Below are 17,461 nucleotides of genomic sequence, written 5' to 3'. Positions count from 1 at the left end.
AATCTCTGAATCAGAAAATGAATGAGGCCTGTACTTGATAACACTGTCAGTTGAACAGATGAGATGAGACTTCAGGAACGGAGCTTTTGTTTCCGCATCGATGGTGGTGGTATTATTATTATTATTATATAGTTAGTTAGGCATGGAAAAACTGATTTTATTTGGCTTGAATTAGTATGATTTAATCGGTAATTTTGCTTGAATATGATCATTGTGAGCAATAAACATCTTGAATATTGGGTAGTACAACTAAAAGTATTCTAAAAGTACCTCAATAGGCAAAATGTTTTGATAATAAATTTAAATATAGGCCTATATATAAAATAAATTGTTATTTTTCAGGAGAATGTTCTGCGACAGAGAAACAGCGGCGATGAATCAGAAGACGAGGAGGATCCTCTCCCACCCATGAGAATGGACGTGTTAGGCCTTGATCATGCCAAAATCATGAGTCATGTGAGTTTCTGTCGTGTTGTTAAATGCATAAAAGTTCGAAAACAACTTCAAATTGTTAAGCTAACTCACAGTGTATACCGAAAACATAACTTTCATTACGTTTAGATTATGTTGCTTTATGTGTCTGTGTATGTGTAAGTGTTTGGAGGGGAGGAATCTTAAATCAGCGAGGAAATCACTCGTAACCACTTTAGAACCAGAAAAAGCAGTTTTGCGTGCGAAATTTTCTTTATAAGATTTATTCCTTTAGTTGCCTTCTTCAAATAATTCTGTTCATGAATCAGTGGTACACATTCACAGTGTTCACATCAGGTAAGATTGTACACATCATCTTTGTGTCTGTTTTTGTTATTTATTTATTTTTATTCAGCAGTATACAGAAGATTGGTTGGTTATATCTAACCAATTTTTAAAGCGTACTTACCCTATGAAAAGCCGTGCCCGTATAACTGGTTGAGCTGTATCGGACCACCAGCTTTATGGACTATCGCCTGACATTGTACTTCTCAGTGCAACAAACTAATGGAGCACAGGCATAGGAATTCCATTCCGTTCCTCCCTGCATGTTTTCCGTAGGGCTCAGTGAGGATATGTTGTAAATATCTTCGTAACAGTCCAAATGAGCGGAAATCCATTGGGCTAGCATCGAGGCTTTTTACAGGAAATTCATGTTGTGATAAAACCAGATGGATGATCAAAATTTGTCAATATAGATTTTCACTGGTTCTTGTTCCTTCCCTACAAACAAGGATTAAATTAGGGTCATAATGGATTCCTGAAAGTAGGCAGCATCCATTTTGCTGTTTCTATTTATCTTACGTACCTTCAACTTCTCGTAATTTGTCGGACGACAATCATGATTACATACGGGAAACTTTCTCGGCACTGGCGGTAATGCTCGGTACTTCCCTTGGAATATGTGCCGTGGCAGGTAATTACCATTGTTACCATTACGCATGAGATAAATGTAGGCCTCATCCAGTGTGACAGCCGTTCTATATTTTGACCTCACCAAATGTGTTTTGGTAAAATATGTTGCAGTTTGTCTAGTGGGACGAACTGTCTTGGGGGGGGGGAAATCTGGGATATTTTCCTTCATATACACGCTATATATAATATTTATATAATGGTGGGGTGCTGTATCCCCTACAGTTTATATTTCTACAGAACAATAAATCCATTTGTTTGATATGTTTTTTAAATATATCGCTTATTAACAAACATGTTTAATTTCGTTATACTATAAAAGAAAAAAAAATACACTATAGTATACTCATGGAGAATTAGTTTTCAACGTTTTAAAAAAATTCAAGACAAGAAATGGAATGAAAATAAGTTGTATTTTTATATGACGTCAAGAATAAAATACAGTATGTGTATTTCACATGGATGTGTTTCTTTTTTCCTCATAACTTCTGCTCTATAAATAAATAATACGAGACAAGCATGAACTACAGTGACTCTTTCAAGCATACAACCTAGGGGTTCCCAAGCTAAAGTAAATTGCAATTATATATCACTGTTGTGTAGGGCACGTCCGTTAGCAAAAACTGTCCCAGTTAGTCTCTTCACACTTGGATTTTGCCCCTCCGGCGAAAATTTTCTGGAAAGAAGCCTGTTCAGCTGTATGGAGGGAATGTATTGAGGTGTTTAAGTACGTGGTCCTACTGAAACACAAGCGCTGTCAGAAATTTTGAAATCAGGTAACTGGAGAAAATTGCCTTTTTTCCCCCATAATTTACTGTATTGTAACTTCCATTCTATAGCTTGCTTGATGTCTCCGTATAATTCAAATTGAAGTCGCTGCCCTTTACTTAAAAATACATCTGTGGCCAGTCTGAAAAAGGTAATGTTTATTTTGATGTCGAGATTGCGGGCCTGATCATCACACAAACTGCCTTGAATAATTCTTATTTTTTCAACAAGCTAGACCTTCGACCTTGGAATGGTAATATCTCTTGTTCTAGCACAAAAGGATGGAAAGTTCAAAGGGTGGTGCAAAATATTATCCGCTGTAACATTTCAGGATATTAGCTTATTTGTACTAACCGGAGGGTGGTGCAAAATATTATCCGCTGTAAGATTTCAGGATATTAGCTTATTTGTACTAACCGGAGGGTGGTGCAAAATATTATCCGCTGTAAGATTTCAGGATATTAGCTTATTTGTACTAACAAGAAACTGAGAGCAGAGTATTCGTCTAATGTTTTGACAGAAGGAAAAAAGAAAAAAAAAGAAAAAACTTGTCTTGTTGGAAAAGCGGACGAACATACACAAAAAATATATTTGTATTTTCCCCTGAGGGATGCGCACCCCCCCCCCCTGGATCTGCTACAGGGTCACGGAAGGTTTATACCTCTTTATTCTTGCACAAAAGATGATAGGATTGAAGGTGAAGCAAAATATTACCCGCTGTATTAGTTGGTAAAATAGTTTGCACTAATGCCATAATAGAATGAAATTAGATTATTCTTCTAATGTATTGACAGGAAAAATATTTTTATCGTCTCATCTTGTTGAAAAAAAAAACACAAAGGTAGGGGGCGTGCCCCCTTCTAAATCCACCTCTTGCCAGGAAGGTTTATATTTCTTCATTTTTGCGCAAACGGATGGAAGACTTGGAAGGGGCACAAAATATTGCGTGATGTAACACATGGGAATATTAATTTGTTTGTACTAACAATAAAGCGAGAGCAGATTATTGGGCTAATATATTGAAACAAAATACACTTTTGCCGTCTCGTCTCGTCTCGTTGAAATAACACAAAAAAGTTATATTTTCCCTTCAAGGAGGCATCCCCTCTACATCCGCCACTGATTACACTATTAATAGATTCAACTTATTTTCTCAATTAAATCATATTAAGTTCCAAACTACTTGCGTAGAAGAAACACACTAATTGGGAACACTCTCCCTTCTTGCAAATAGCAAAGACAGATTGTCTGGAACTTCTGTATGTTGTTATCTGCAATATGATTCAAACAATATATATAGTTATCTTCGCGAAGTGTTTACCAAGCATCAATGAAGTCTTAACAGTTAATGGAGAGGAAAAATAAGTTTTGGGCTTATCATCAGCCAATCTGCAGTTCATATTTTTCTTTGTCTCCGGAGATATTCCGAAGCTTACGCGTTTCGACCTTGCGGAGGAGAGAGAATCAAAGAAGATAGAAAATAATACAAAATGAACCTCCGGCCGCTGTTGCTAGGTGCAGTTCATGTTTTATACAGTTTTAAAATGGAAGAAAATTAATTTTTATATAGTGTATTCTAATATTACTCTAATATTATTAGTTAACATACAGAGATTGGTTCTTCTATATTGAGCCGAATTTGAATATGCCACTTACCTAGGAAATTCCGGTTTTCCACTACCAGTTTTGTTGAATCTGCAAGCCACCTCTACTGACTATTACCCGGCATTGGAATTTCCATTGCAGAAAACTGCGTTGCAACTGGATCCATGGGTATTATCTTACTCCTCTTTACAGACTTTCCACAGGCCTAGACGGGGCTGACTCGACGATGGGACAGGCGCCGCTTAAGCAGTCCGAAAGCACAATAGTCCATCGAGACTTTTGACATGGATGTCAGAGAAGGGAATTGCCGAAATTCTAGTTTCCGGTTCCATACGACGGTAGAATTCCAGTGATGTTTCCACCGTGTGGCTGGATGCCTTGCTATGGTGTATTTGAACCTGGTTCACGTCTTGTCCATACAATGCTAGAATTTCATGATGGTACATTTCAGTCAGGACATGAGTCTGGTAGTATGCAGCATTGATTTTGACGTTTTATTGCACTTTTCGGAGACGGAGTTTCCGATACAAGAAACCGTCCCAATCATGAACTCTTTTGGGGGGAACACTGCACACTGACGAAAGAACGTGCTTAGGCTCTGGCATCAACAGGTCTGTGTAATGACATGATCTTTACCACAATCTGTGAGGTAAATTCGTGCCTCATCAAGAGTAACCACAAACTTCCACCTGTCATCCGCAAGATCACGTTCACCTGTAGTTCCTTTTTGGCTTACCCACATGACACGGTTTCAGGGCGTGCACACTGCTCCTGCGAACGACCGTAAGGCATAAAAGCCTGTGAATAGCGCGAGTGATTGTCGCCAGCGATGTGCGGAATTTGCTGGCCATTGCATACTGTATAGGGAGATTTTCGAAGCCCGGCATACGCCGAACCACACGTAATAACGGCGGGGTCCTTTTCACACAGGAGGCCGATTTCTTGCTGCTCGCGTCGGTATAGTAGGCCCAGAACGTTGTGCGCATATTTTCGTATAATACGATTCACAGTGGCACGACCTGTATGAAAATTTATGCACTTTACATATTTCAGCAATGCCGTAAACTTAGCGTCGGAAAGGATCACAATTGAGCCCCTATCAGAATCCGTTCAGTTTCAGAGACATTCGACTCAGTGTTTCTTTCAGAAAAAATGTTCTGGGAGGGCACACTTAGGATTCCCGGGGAGGGGCACTTCTGGCACTATTCTATTTATTATTAGACCTATATTATAGACCTATTACTTTGGTCTCCTCCGGGGAGGGGGGGGGGGCAAAATACATGTCTGGAATAAACACTAATCCGACCACGCTCGACCACACTGCCCTACTGCGTCACTAATAAGATACTGTTGCCTGCCTCGTGGCAATTTCAGGACGATGGGTTGCGCATACGCGGTACAATTGCACATTGACTTCGGCTCAGTATAAATAAACCGACCTCTGTATAGTATTAATAATAACATAGATCTGGATGAATTTTGAAATGTATAAAATAAATAGTTTTAATAAAACTTTCGAAAGAAATATGCCATGCTATTATATAAGAAAGTTCTGTCGCTTCCCAGGTATTAAACACAGCTTAAAATGGCGCATTTGTGAAAAGTTTTAAATCACTTCTTGATATTCTTTGCTTCTGTAACATTACAGTAATGCTTTTGGTAGTTGTAATTACAAGTTCTCGAATTACATAATTTTAAGCAGCGTCGCAAACTTTCCTATTATTATATTTACTATATCCAAAACTGTTTGACATATGAAGTTGTCGTAAACGTCATTATGATTTTCACATCCATTGAAAGCCATCTATGCAGTTAGGTGATGTACTTGTCTAAGCAGTTTTTCGAAACAAAAGCTTCTGAAAAAAAAGTCAAATTTCCAATCCCTTGTATCTTTGTTTCTCTTCATTCAAAATCTGTATTTCGGTACTAGAATACTTTGGATGTGCAATGCCGAGTCCGTCTCATTTGCGTTATTACTTCTATAGAAGCCACCAAAATTTGAATGTTTGTGATATATAGCATCCTTAGTTTGCAACACTGAATAGCAGATCTAATGGTGTAAGTTTGCGTTTAACATGTAAATTTGAAATGTGAAATAACCTGACGTAGTGACATTTGAAAAAATAATGAGTTGGTAACACTGTTAACCTGCTGGTATCACAAAATATGTAACAATGGTACACACTTGCAGCGTGTTTTCTCCATTAGTGTAAAAGTTAGAAGGGTGTATCAAGAAAATGGTCTACTCTTTATAAAAAATCGAAAAATTTTTGCATCATATTTCGATAGGGTTTATCAAATATGATTGACGCCACGAAATGTGACTGAAAAAAAAAAGTTGATTACTTAAGACTGATCGCGGTTGAAGATTGTAGTTCTCATTGAAAATTCTGGCAATTATATTAATTAATATATTGACGTACACAAATTAATATCTGTAACCATTCGTCAGTTTAATTCCGTAAGTGGTTTTCATCTCACGTTTTTTGTCACGCTTTAAATGGGACTTATTTTAAATCCTCCACACACAGATATTCATGGTTATCAAAATAATAGAAACGTTAAGGAAGTGCATCTCATGTTAATAATATGGCATGGGACCACCGTTAGCCTGCAGAGCAGATGCGATTCTTCGTAGAATTAAGGAATGTAAGTCTATGTGGTTTAAAATATATATATATATATATATATATATATATATATATATATATATATATATATATATATTGTACTATTCCTCATACAGTGCTGCGTTAAGTCCGTCAGCAAGAATGGAAAAACATATCTGCTGAGGAGTATGAACTCCAAAAGTGACCATAGATGTTCAGTAATGTTGAGGTCTGCAAATTGGGAAAACCAGAAAAGGTGTTGTATCTCGTTCTGATGTTCGTAAAACCGCGCCTCAGCAGCTTCAACAGTGTGAATCGGTGCATTATCATGTTGGAAAATTGTGTCGTTAACCAGAAAAGATCGATCTTAGGGTACAAATGATCACCTACACAAGTGGTACCGTGAAGATAGACCACAGACCGCTGATGATAATCTTTCTCCTTGTTTTGAACGGCAGGCATAGTTTATGTATTGCTATATATGATTTGGACTGCCTGCCGTTAAAAGTAGCGGCGGCTCTGGACTGCAATCGATGGCGTAGCAGTTGCCCCCTCAATTCAGGAGGATCCCGAGGTATAGGAGGCCCCGAAGTCTTGCGATGAATAAAGATTTAAAGAAGTAGAACTTCAACTGACCAAAGCAATATATATACTACTTTGATCAGTTGGAGTTTTATTAGCAATCTTGAATTTTCCATAGTTGCAGTGAATAATTTACAAGTAGAACTTCAACCTTACTTTCAGTAAATAATTTCACTTGCAAACGTTTGTGTTTATTTGTGTGTATATTGTGATTTTGCAAGCCGCAAGAACTTCCCTGTTTTCGGAATGGGGGTGGGGGATCGTCGGTGACACGTACGTCGAACTTTGACCGAGAGTTTCGCGGAAGAAAGTCCTTTTGTTTCTCTCTATCCCAGATTTTCATCCCTTTTGGGGCCCAAATGCGACTAAGACTGTCGCTTTATGCACACATGTACTGCTAGTATTTGAGAAGGTTACTAGGTTGAGGAATTCAGAAATGAGCAGCAAGTGTCCCCAACTTAACTTTCAACTTAATGGTTGTAGAGTCTGTTACTCCAAGAAGTTATTTTGAGGAAGGTCATCAGTGACAGATGAAAGAAAATATTCTTCCCTATCCCTGTTCCTCAGCTGAGACCAGCAAAAAAAATCAACTTTCAACAATAATATCTAGGATGAGTCAGAGATTTTGAAAATGGAATGATAAGGGGAAGGTGGGCAATAATATGTAGAAAGCGTGACCACGTGACATGTATCTCATAGTGAAAAACTTTTTTTGTTGGTAAGACGTAGAAGTAATATCAAGTAAATACAAGAAACAAAGTTATGATTGTGTGCGTGAAGGATATTCACACTATAGGTTGGCATTATTACTTCTAGAGTTGATTATGATATCTGATGTGTTACATTTTTTAAAAAATCGTAGGCTGATTTTCCCCTGCCTTCTTCCCCCAGTAGAATATGTCTAGTAAATTTGTATCCTAACAGAGCGACAAAAGCGAAGGAAAGGGATGTTTTTGTGAAGAACCACTCGAGAATTTCTTGATATTTTTCAGTGATCATAGAAAATGAACAACGTGTTTCAACAGAAACTTCACAAATTCCATTTAATGCCAGCAAGACTTGTAGTGAGCTAGTCTAATGACTTCCCTTCAGAATTCCCTCATCAGTTACTCATGACCCGTAGTGTACTTCGAAATGATACGAAACATATGAAGTTGGGAACAATAAAAAAATTTGCACAACTCTTCCTGTAACAATGGTTTCAGCAGAACGGCCCTTCTCAAAATTTGAATGAATTAAGAACCATGTGCGCAGTTCGATAATCGAGAAACGTTTGTCATCTCTGAATGTAATAAGTATCGAAGTAGAAAGAGCACGCAAGTTAAATCTGGATGCATTAGTGGAAGTTTTGCTCGCGAGAATGCTGCATAAAAAAGGCATTTCGACATTCAAGATTAACTGTAGGTAGAAAGTGTATGTATTATTATTATCGCCATAACCATTAGCTTTACAATCCCTTGTCTTTACTCTGCGGCGGAGGGGGGAAATTTGCTACGTCACTGGCTGCAATTTCATGGTATTCCGTTTGTCCTATCATTAATTTTAAAGGATGCATTACTGTCAGTGATTAGATTAACATTTTAGGTGATCAGGTGCGTCATATAGTACAGATATTGTTCCCTACTAATGATGCAGTCTTCCAATTTAATAATGCGCCAATACAAGTTAGAACTGTTCATGCATGGTTACAGAAACATCAGGATCAACTTCTGATCTGCTGAATCCCCGGCTTGAACATTGTGGACATCTATGGTCCAACTTTAAAGCAGTGTCTCTAGTACAGATTTCCTCCTCCAACATCACTGATATAGCTTAGTGCTACACTGCATGAAGAATGGTCTCAATATTCCTCTGCAAACTATTCATAACTTATGTGCCTCAATTCTATGATGCATGAAAGCTGAGTTATAGGTTACATGTGTTCTAACGCTGTAATAATTAGGTTAGTTACGTTTTGTTAAGGTGTTTGTACTATTTTCATAACTATCTATTTAACTTCTTATATAAGTACGGAAGCCTCATAGGTCACAGAGAGATACTTCATCATAATTTGAGCTAGGAATTTCAGGTGCAAAATCTTGGGGAAGAAAGGTGCAAATTTCAGAAGTAAATATTTATACAAATAGTACGAAAATTAATTACGTCATATATAAGGACCCAAAATTCCCTCATGTATTATAACAAGTCTACGTAAAACAAGGTCCAGAACACAATGAATGAAATATTTTTCAATGAGGCTGCATCTCTGATCAGTAAATAAATATTTCTGTTTAAAAAAGCACTCAAATATACCGATTGGTGATGGCCGTGATTGGCCAGTTTGATGTTTTGCTATTTTCCTTTACTTCATATTCATATTCAGTAGCTTTCGCCTAACGGGACTGCACTGAAGCTAAAGTATGGAAGAAAAAAAGATGCAACCTAAACGCAGATAAGGAATGTTTAGTTAATGTTTTCTTTGCAAGACAAGCTAATTTGGACGTTTTAATAGAAAAAAATAAGGTGCAGCATTTAAAATCCTTAATTATAACCATAAACCAATTTATTTGACATCTTAGCTTGAAATAAATAGGGCGAACTTATACTTTTTTTCTAAAATCCTAAACTGATTTCAACTGACAGGCAGTATGAATTAAACATCGAATATACCATATGTCATGTCATAAAACCTGGAGATTGTTCACTCATACAAATAGGTAGTTCTATTCTATAGACTGAATGGTAGAGGCTTATTTCAGCAATAGATACTGGTTAGTTTCTGACGATTCACTTATGATTTTTTTTTTCTCCTTTTTGTTTTATAGATCCAGACTGGTGTGATAAAGTCTCAAGCTGCACATCGTAAAGCAGCAATGGAAGAGCATAGAGATATAATGGACTCTGGAAGCGACATAGACTCTAGTGCAGATGATGCCGCAATTGTGAAACGAAAAGCTGATTTTGTGAAATTCTTACAGAAGAGAAAACAAACCAAAAGAAACTTGTTGAAGAATTATCAACCGGAAACAGATTATCTACTTGAAGAACAGCTGGAACGAAGAAAGATGGAATTTGCAAATTATGATGAATGGAACGAAGAGGAAGATAATACCGAGGAAGAGTGGGATAGTTATAAATTTAGGTAGCTACTATGTTTCTAGGATTTCCTTACAGAGTACTATATACTAAAATGTACGTAGTTGGTACAAATTTATTAATGGATCGGAATGTGTTGGAAAGTAGGTAGGGTTACGCTTTGAAACCCATTACTTCAATGAACATTCAGTTCAGTTATGTGAACATGTATGATAATTGACTCTTGGGAGTCCTTAAATGTTTGAGGAAAAATTGTAGAAAATACTTATCCTAAATGTCAATTAATTATAGTATTTAGGATAAATATTATTTTCTGGATTTTTCTTTTTCCTTTGAACATTCAGGCAATCTCAAAATCAACAAACATACATACACATACAGTTAAACTATAAATAGGCATTAAAAAAAAATAAAAACAGAAACTTATTTGCAGAAAAACAGAAAAGCCGACATTTCGGTTCTCACAATAGGTTTGGTATTTCACCTAAACCGGTTTTTCTAAGCTGAATAACAGCTAAAGTCTTAGCAATGAGAGGGAAAATGTTGAGATAATGTTCCTGGATATCTCTGAGTGCCTAGATTAAAGAAGCACGTATTGGAGAGAAAATGTACGAGTATATATTATAACGTTTTGCAACATTTGTATATATTGACGACTAGATATTTCATAAAATAACAATATAGGTACTGCAAGTCCCTAACTACTTGTAGCAGTAGGATCCTTTTGAGATTTGAGGTCAATAGACATGAATTTGTTATTACAGAAACTTCCACAGTTTTAATCTGAACTCGTCGTCTCTAGATCACTTGTTACTTTTGGTATCAACTACATAATGACCTCAAAGCTAGGGTGCGTATTGGTTAGGGTTAAACTGCTTGAAAAGCGGTCATGTTATCCTAAATCAATATCTGACAGAAATGCAGTGAAACTTCGATAGACTAACAGATTTATCAAAATAAGCATTTAAAACATATGACAAGCGTAGGCGGCAGTCAATAGAAATACAATTACGTAATAATAAAAAGGAGCACCATAAAGAAAAAATTTAGTACAGCTATCCAGATGCTTCTGTTCGTGAATTTTCGGACAATAGTATTATGGATTCTGAATAATTTTATTATCCACTAATCGTTATTGTGTTCGCAAAGCAAATGTTATAATTAATCAACTAACTGGTTGCGGATCTCAATTTCAACCATTTTGTCAACTGAGACGAACACAATTCGGATAACAGGTCGGGCTGTTAAATTAATAACTTTCTCACTTCAAATGTAACAATTTTCAGTGTTGTTATATAAAGTCTGATTATCTGCTTACATAAAAACAGTTTTTGTTTCTTGGGAGAAAAAATGCCGATGAATTTGTTATTACCTCCTGACATATACTCTGGTCGTCATTTCCAGATTGCTTTGTTACTTTAGTATCAATTACAAATGATGACCTGGCAGCAACAATGAGTCCACATATTTGTGAGGTTAAACCCAGTGGGATGCGGTCCTACTCTTCCAATAACAACACTGCAGAAGTTGTCCGCACAAGCAAAGATAAAACTTACAGTAACTTCATCTAGGTTATCTGAGAGGGTCTCTTTGATATGCGCTGGTCGGTATTGGAATTGAGCCCCAAGTGTGATTTAAAGGATATAGCGTGTCCTGGGCTTTATTTTCCTGAAGATATTCACATAAACCACGAAGTGTATCTCCTCAATTTAAGCGGAATTTTTGTGTTAGCTTTCTTAATTTTGGTTCCATGAAATGCCAGCTCAGGATTTTCTGGTGAATACTTGGTTGCTTCGAGTTTACCGCCTGTTTCCGACACCAAGGCTATATGAGACGTTGACCTATAGTTAAGGTGAACTCCGGACCACCATAATGTGTTCAGTGAGACAGTCCCAGCGGGAGAACGCCAATATTTGAAATTTAAAATCTTAGCACATGGAGGCAAATTAGAATCATATCCTTCAAGCAGATGCTTTCAATAGCTTCCTTCAGACTTCTAAATAATAATAATAATAATAATAATAATAATAATAATAATAATAATAATAAAATCATAAGTACAAAAATAAAAGAATAACTAAATATTTTCTGTAAAAGTTCCGATAAAAAGAAGTGGTACTGCATACTCCCAGAAAAAAGCACAGCATAAAAGTAACACTTCTGGTCTTATAATGAGTAAGTAGTTGCTAGTTTGTATAAATTTATTAATAACTTTCCTTATAATATGTCTCCTTCAGTGGGAGGCGAGAAATCAGTTTGTATAAGGATGTTTCAAATAGTTATCTGCTAATGTTAGCAGATGATATGACAAATTTGAATAGTTTTTACTTCACTTCATTGCGAGGATTTTTCAGCTCATTTCTCGACCACAAAGCAAAATAAATAAAAGTTGTGTCTTTGTGAAACTTTCGGTCAGACTTATGTAATTGGCTTATAAAATACAAATAATTGAAAGCAAGTAAGTTTAAAAGCAATTGTATTAAAAGTTCGAAGGTTGTATGTGTACAGTGCTTGACAGAAAGAAAAAAGGTTTGTTTTCATGTGGAGTACTTTTGTATAGTCGAGTTCAAAAGTTGAATATTATGTTGAAAGTATATTTGAGAATAACTAGAAAAGATTGATAGAATTATTATTATTATTTTGTTTTTTGGTTCATAATATAAAATAAATTATCAAGAGTCTTGTTGAAACTGATCAATTTGAGAATCAGACAGTGCGAGAAATAAATAAATTTTACAGTTGAATCATTTTTGTATTTCCTTGTATCTCCTTTTCCTCACGTTAAAAGAAAGAAACAAGTGTTTTGATATACACTGATCACAGTTGAATTAGAGACACCTACCTAATACCGTGTGCCATCACCTTTCGCTCTGATGACGGTGGCTACCCGCCGCGGCATGGATTGCACGAGGCGCCTGAAGTGTTGTTGTGGCATCTCAATTCATATCGGCTGCAAAGTCTCCCATAGAGCCCACAAGTTGGTCGGAAGAATGTCCACAGCTCGAAGGCGCTCTATGACGTCCCAGATGTGTTCGATCGGATTGAAGTCCGGTAACCGTGATGGCCAGGGAAGTGTTGCCAGATTAGAGGAGTGATCATCAAACCAGTCTGCTGCCATCCTAGAGCAGTGGGCACATTGTCCTGTTGAAAAACCAGGTAACAATCCGGGTGTTGCAGCCGAACAAATGACAGGACATGGTCATCCAGAAGATCGCGGTAACGCTCACTGTGAGGAACCGTGTCACACTTGTTAGGGGACCCATTTCAAATCAAGTAAACGTGCGCGAGATGAGAATACCACCACTACCGTCATGGACAATTCCCTGCTGGCGTGAGGGATCCATTGTCTCGTGTGGTTGGTGACGCACCCGTACCCGTCCATCGGCATGTACCAATGTGAAACATGACTCATCTGTCTAGGCAACTTATTTCCACGGTGCAATGGCAGTGCTCCTTTGCCGATGGTATGTGTTGTTTCCTGTGTTGTGCAGTTAGAAAGGGTACTCGCATGGGCTGATGGCTTCTGTACCCCATGGCGAGTAGGTGGTTGTTGATTGTGTGGCTGCTAACATGGCGTTGTTGCCCTGCATTGAATCTCCGCGATTTTACGCACTGTGGCCCCTCTATCGGCTGTTACAATGCGGGCCAGTCGATGCGTATCCCTGTCATCGACACGCCCCTGACCGCCGCAATTTCCCCATGGGAGTGCGGTTTTACTGAAAGCCAGGTACTCACGATACACCTTTGATATAGTTACTTTTGAAAATCCGAGTGCCACAGTCACTTCCGAAATCGTCTGGCCCCAACGATATGATCACGGTTAATTGCACTCAAGTCCTTCGTCTTGCCCATCACACACTGTACTGAGAGAGGAAACACATGACACCAGTACACGCGCGATGCGTTTCATTCACATGCACTGGTGGAGCCTCTACAGGACGGTTTCTGCAATTGTCCCACTGTCTCTAATTCAACTGGCGATCAGTACATTCTTTCAGGAATTCCCTTGGGAAGAAATAGATAAAAATTTCTTCAGATTGTCTCGAGAACTAGAATACTGTTCTTTCTGACAGGTTGTGTCATGGTTTATTAGTCATTGTCTTTATTAGGAATTTTAGAAGTGGTTCTATTTGTATTAGATTTTGATCGAGGTAGCAAATTTACGATTTTAATTTTACTATTTTTGTTTCAAATATTTATTTGGACAACCTTGAAGGGGGTTATTTTTGGAATCTCAGATCTGTTCTTTGATTCCAGTTTTTTATATTTGGCTTCTCATGCCACTGTAGTTCAAGTTCGAGTTTATATATGCCAGTAATTTCCTTTTTTCCATTGACAAAAATTGACATTTCCTTTTTTCCGCGGATTATATTGTAGTTTATATTAAATGTGTTTCATTCGCATCTTAGCTTATAAAGATAGGACTTTGCTTGAAGAGGACCACTTAAGAAGATTAATACAGAACTTTTTCGTAAGGCGGAACAGATATATTTATGAAAGAAAAAATACTAAGGTTTATTTATTTATTTTCATATTTGTGTTTTTCTATACGATCTATTCAAAACCTATCAAACCTTTGGCTGGAGAAAATACAGTTACTCATCTGGAAGTCTTAATCATAAACACTTTTATTTCAGAAAAGTTGAGCGCATTGATTATGGCTGTTTTAAGGCAAAAAAAAATCCAAGTCTAACTTCGGGTATCTTCGGAAACAGTAAACCAAAGATACCAGGTTTGAGCCCACAAGCCAACCTTCGCAATCGAGAAAAAATGTGCAGATGTGTTTTTTCTTCTTTTAAATATAATAAGAATGCTGAAATGTTATTAAGTGTAGAAAAAAAAATAACATTAATTGAAATACTTAATGAAATATGGGTGTTTGTGAACTTCCCGTGAATGATTTTGAGGCTTGTGAGTTTTGTGTCTGGAATGACGATTCGATTTTGGATATTCTCTGTTTATACCCATATGTTCTCTTCACGCCTCTGACTATATTTCAAGAACCTAAATTACATGCTGGAATGAGAATAATGAGAAGTAACCTCCGTATGACATATCTGCAGACAAAAACATTACACACACACTTATTTATTATTATTACACGATTTTCTTAATTTGTATTTAACATTCATATGTTATATCCAACATTCCATTAACACCTACCACACGTCATGCCACATGTTATATTTTAAACATAATAATTACATATATCCTGAAGTGATTATATATACACATCTGATTTATTTTAATGTCATTATTTTATACAGATATGAATATTACATCCAGGAAAATAGCATTACATACCAAAAAATTAGTCCAAATGGGAATCAAATTCACGATCTTACGATGAGAAGTCCCGCGGTTTATCACTAACGAGGGAAGGGCGTGATGTCACTCAGGAGATAATTGCACCAAACTTTGTGTAGGAGTAGGTAAGGAGAATAGGAAAGAACGTATGTAAGCATTCGTTTCGCAGGCGTTCGGAATCAGAAATAATGGGCGCTACAGTTCTGAAGAAGTATGGCCTGTCAAGCAGATATTGACGGGACGGAGCCTTTGTTCGCTTTTACGGCCAATACAAGAAATTACATAAAATAGAATGAAAACAGAAAAGTTGAGCTGAACAGAAAATTCGTCAATATCCAACCTCAGTCCTACCAGGCGAATTCCGGGATACTAAATTTATCAACTACCCTACCCTTACCGCTACCAATTGGCTATTCATCACTAGTTAGCATAATCAAATTATATTTAAAAAAATAAAATATATACAGAAATTAATCATGGACATCGCCAGAAGTTTTCCAGGAAAGGGGTCGAAATGAAGTTGCTGTATTTCTTCACACTATAAGATGCTATCAATACACAAGTATCAAGTGTTTGAATCCACCAACGTTAACTGATTTCATTTGTACGGATGTTTGATATCTACGACGTGGCGCCCATCAAAATTAAAGTATTGTGTGTTTGTGACGCGAATTTAAATATATATATTTCGGGATTAGTGATGTTTAAAATGGGAACTACTGTGGACGGCCGTAAGAAAAATAACTGTTTGAATACATACAAGAGTGTTCATTAACACAACTATGTTAACGCAAAGGATAAAAGAAATATTTGAATTTGTTTTACTCACCACTAGAAAGCAGGAAAATGCATTGAACAGAAACAGCCTCGTAACAACTGCGTTCAAGACTCCAAATAGAAATGACGCATGTTTCACGAACACTGCACTTCAATAGTGTGAACACAAAATAAACATGAGCGTTTCATTTCTGTTGCCTAGCACACATGAGACAGAACGTCTTCAATGTATAGATACATGCCATATTCGTAAAGTTAGCTTCCAAATTGGAATCAACAAGATTGGAAAATACCGTAGTTAACCTTAATATACCGCACAGTGAGCTATATACTGTTTTGACATAGTGAAACAGTTGTTAACAGAAGCATTAAAAATGTAACAGGCACACATAGTACCAGGAACTGTATTCCAAAAATAAATATGCTAAAAAAAACATATGTTCAGTCTGAAACAGATGAGATTGCTTTTTTAAAAAAATGTATTTCAATTCTTCTTTATAGAGATAGGGTGGGTAATGGCAAGGGCAGTTGGTGATTTAGTATCCCGCCATTCGCCTGGTGGAACTGAGAGCGAACATGGTGCATTTTCTGTTCAGCTCATCTTTTGTGTTTTCATTCTACTTTATTTAACTTAATTTGCATTGGCCGCAACAGCGAGCAAAGGCTCCGTACCATCAATATCTGATTAACAGGCTATACTTCTCCAGAACTGTAGGGCCCATTATTTGATTCCGAACGCTTGCGAAACAAATGCTTCCAGACGTTCTTTTCTACTCCCATTGCCTACTCCTACACCAAATTTGGTGCAGTTATCTCTGAAAATGACATCACGCCCTTTCCTCGTAAGCTAACATGAACACTCCTACCACACTCCTCCTGAAGGGGGATACCTGAATTTTCCAGACAATGACATTCATATCCATTGCAAATGCTGCTGTTGTTTTTTCTCCTCTGTCTGTTTTTATTCTACTATGGATGCGAGAACTATGTACGCTCTTTCATTTCATTTTGGAAATGTTCTTTTACGTATGGAAACGTAAATGACAAAAATAACATGTGCTGACATGTATACAGAGTTTCGACATATTGTATTAATGTTACTTTTTTTCTACACTTAATAACATCCACACTCAGTCCTGTTTGGACTGCTTCAACTGCTTGTAGTCCTAGTATTGTTTCAGATTTGGGGAATTGAGCGCAAGTGGACGTGACTTCTGCATAAAGTCTAGACTCAAATTAGGTCTTTTTCAAAGGATTTTCAATTTTAAGAAACAGTAGATCAGTCAGCAGGAACCATGTTGAAAGAGTACTGAGCTAGAGAAGTGTTGCGTTTGGTTAACAAGTTACCACTGTTC

At 37.0% G+C, this 17,461-nt stretch overlaps 1 protein-coding gene across 1 annotated transcript in view; it reads left to right on the top strand.

Annotated features, from left to right (window-relative positions):
- The window catches only part of LOC145687394 (putative ribosome-binding factor A, mitochondrial), a 44,174-nt gene extending 31,408 nt beyond the window's left edge, over positions 1-12,766 (top strand). Inside the window, exons 5-6 of the mRNA XM_081760853.1 lie at positions 343-456; positions 9,752-12,766. Coding sequence (XP_081616979.1) covers positions 343-456; positions 9,752-10,072 — 435 coding nt within the window. The 3' untranslated portion in view covers positions 10,073-12,766. The remainder of the gene's footprint in view (positions 1-342; positions 457-9,751) is intronic.
- Positions 12,767-17,461: the final 4,695 nt, after the last annotated feature.

Source organism: Thermobia domestica, chromosome 1 (assembly GCF_964235325.1).
Source record: "Thermobia domestica chromosome 1, izTheDome1.hap1.1, whole genome shotgun sequence".
Classification (NCBI taxonomy): Eukaryota; Metazoa; Arthropoda; class Insecta; order Zygentoma; family Lepismatidae; genus Thermobia; species Thermobia domestica.
This window is presented reverse-complemented; position numbering and strand designations above follow the sequence as displayed.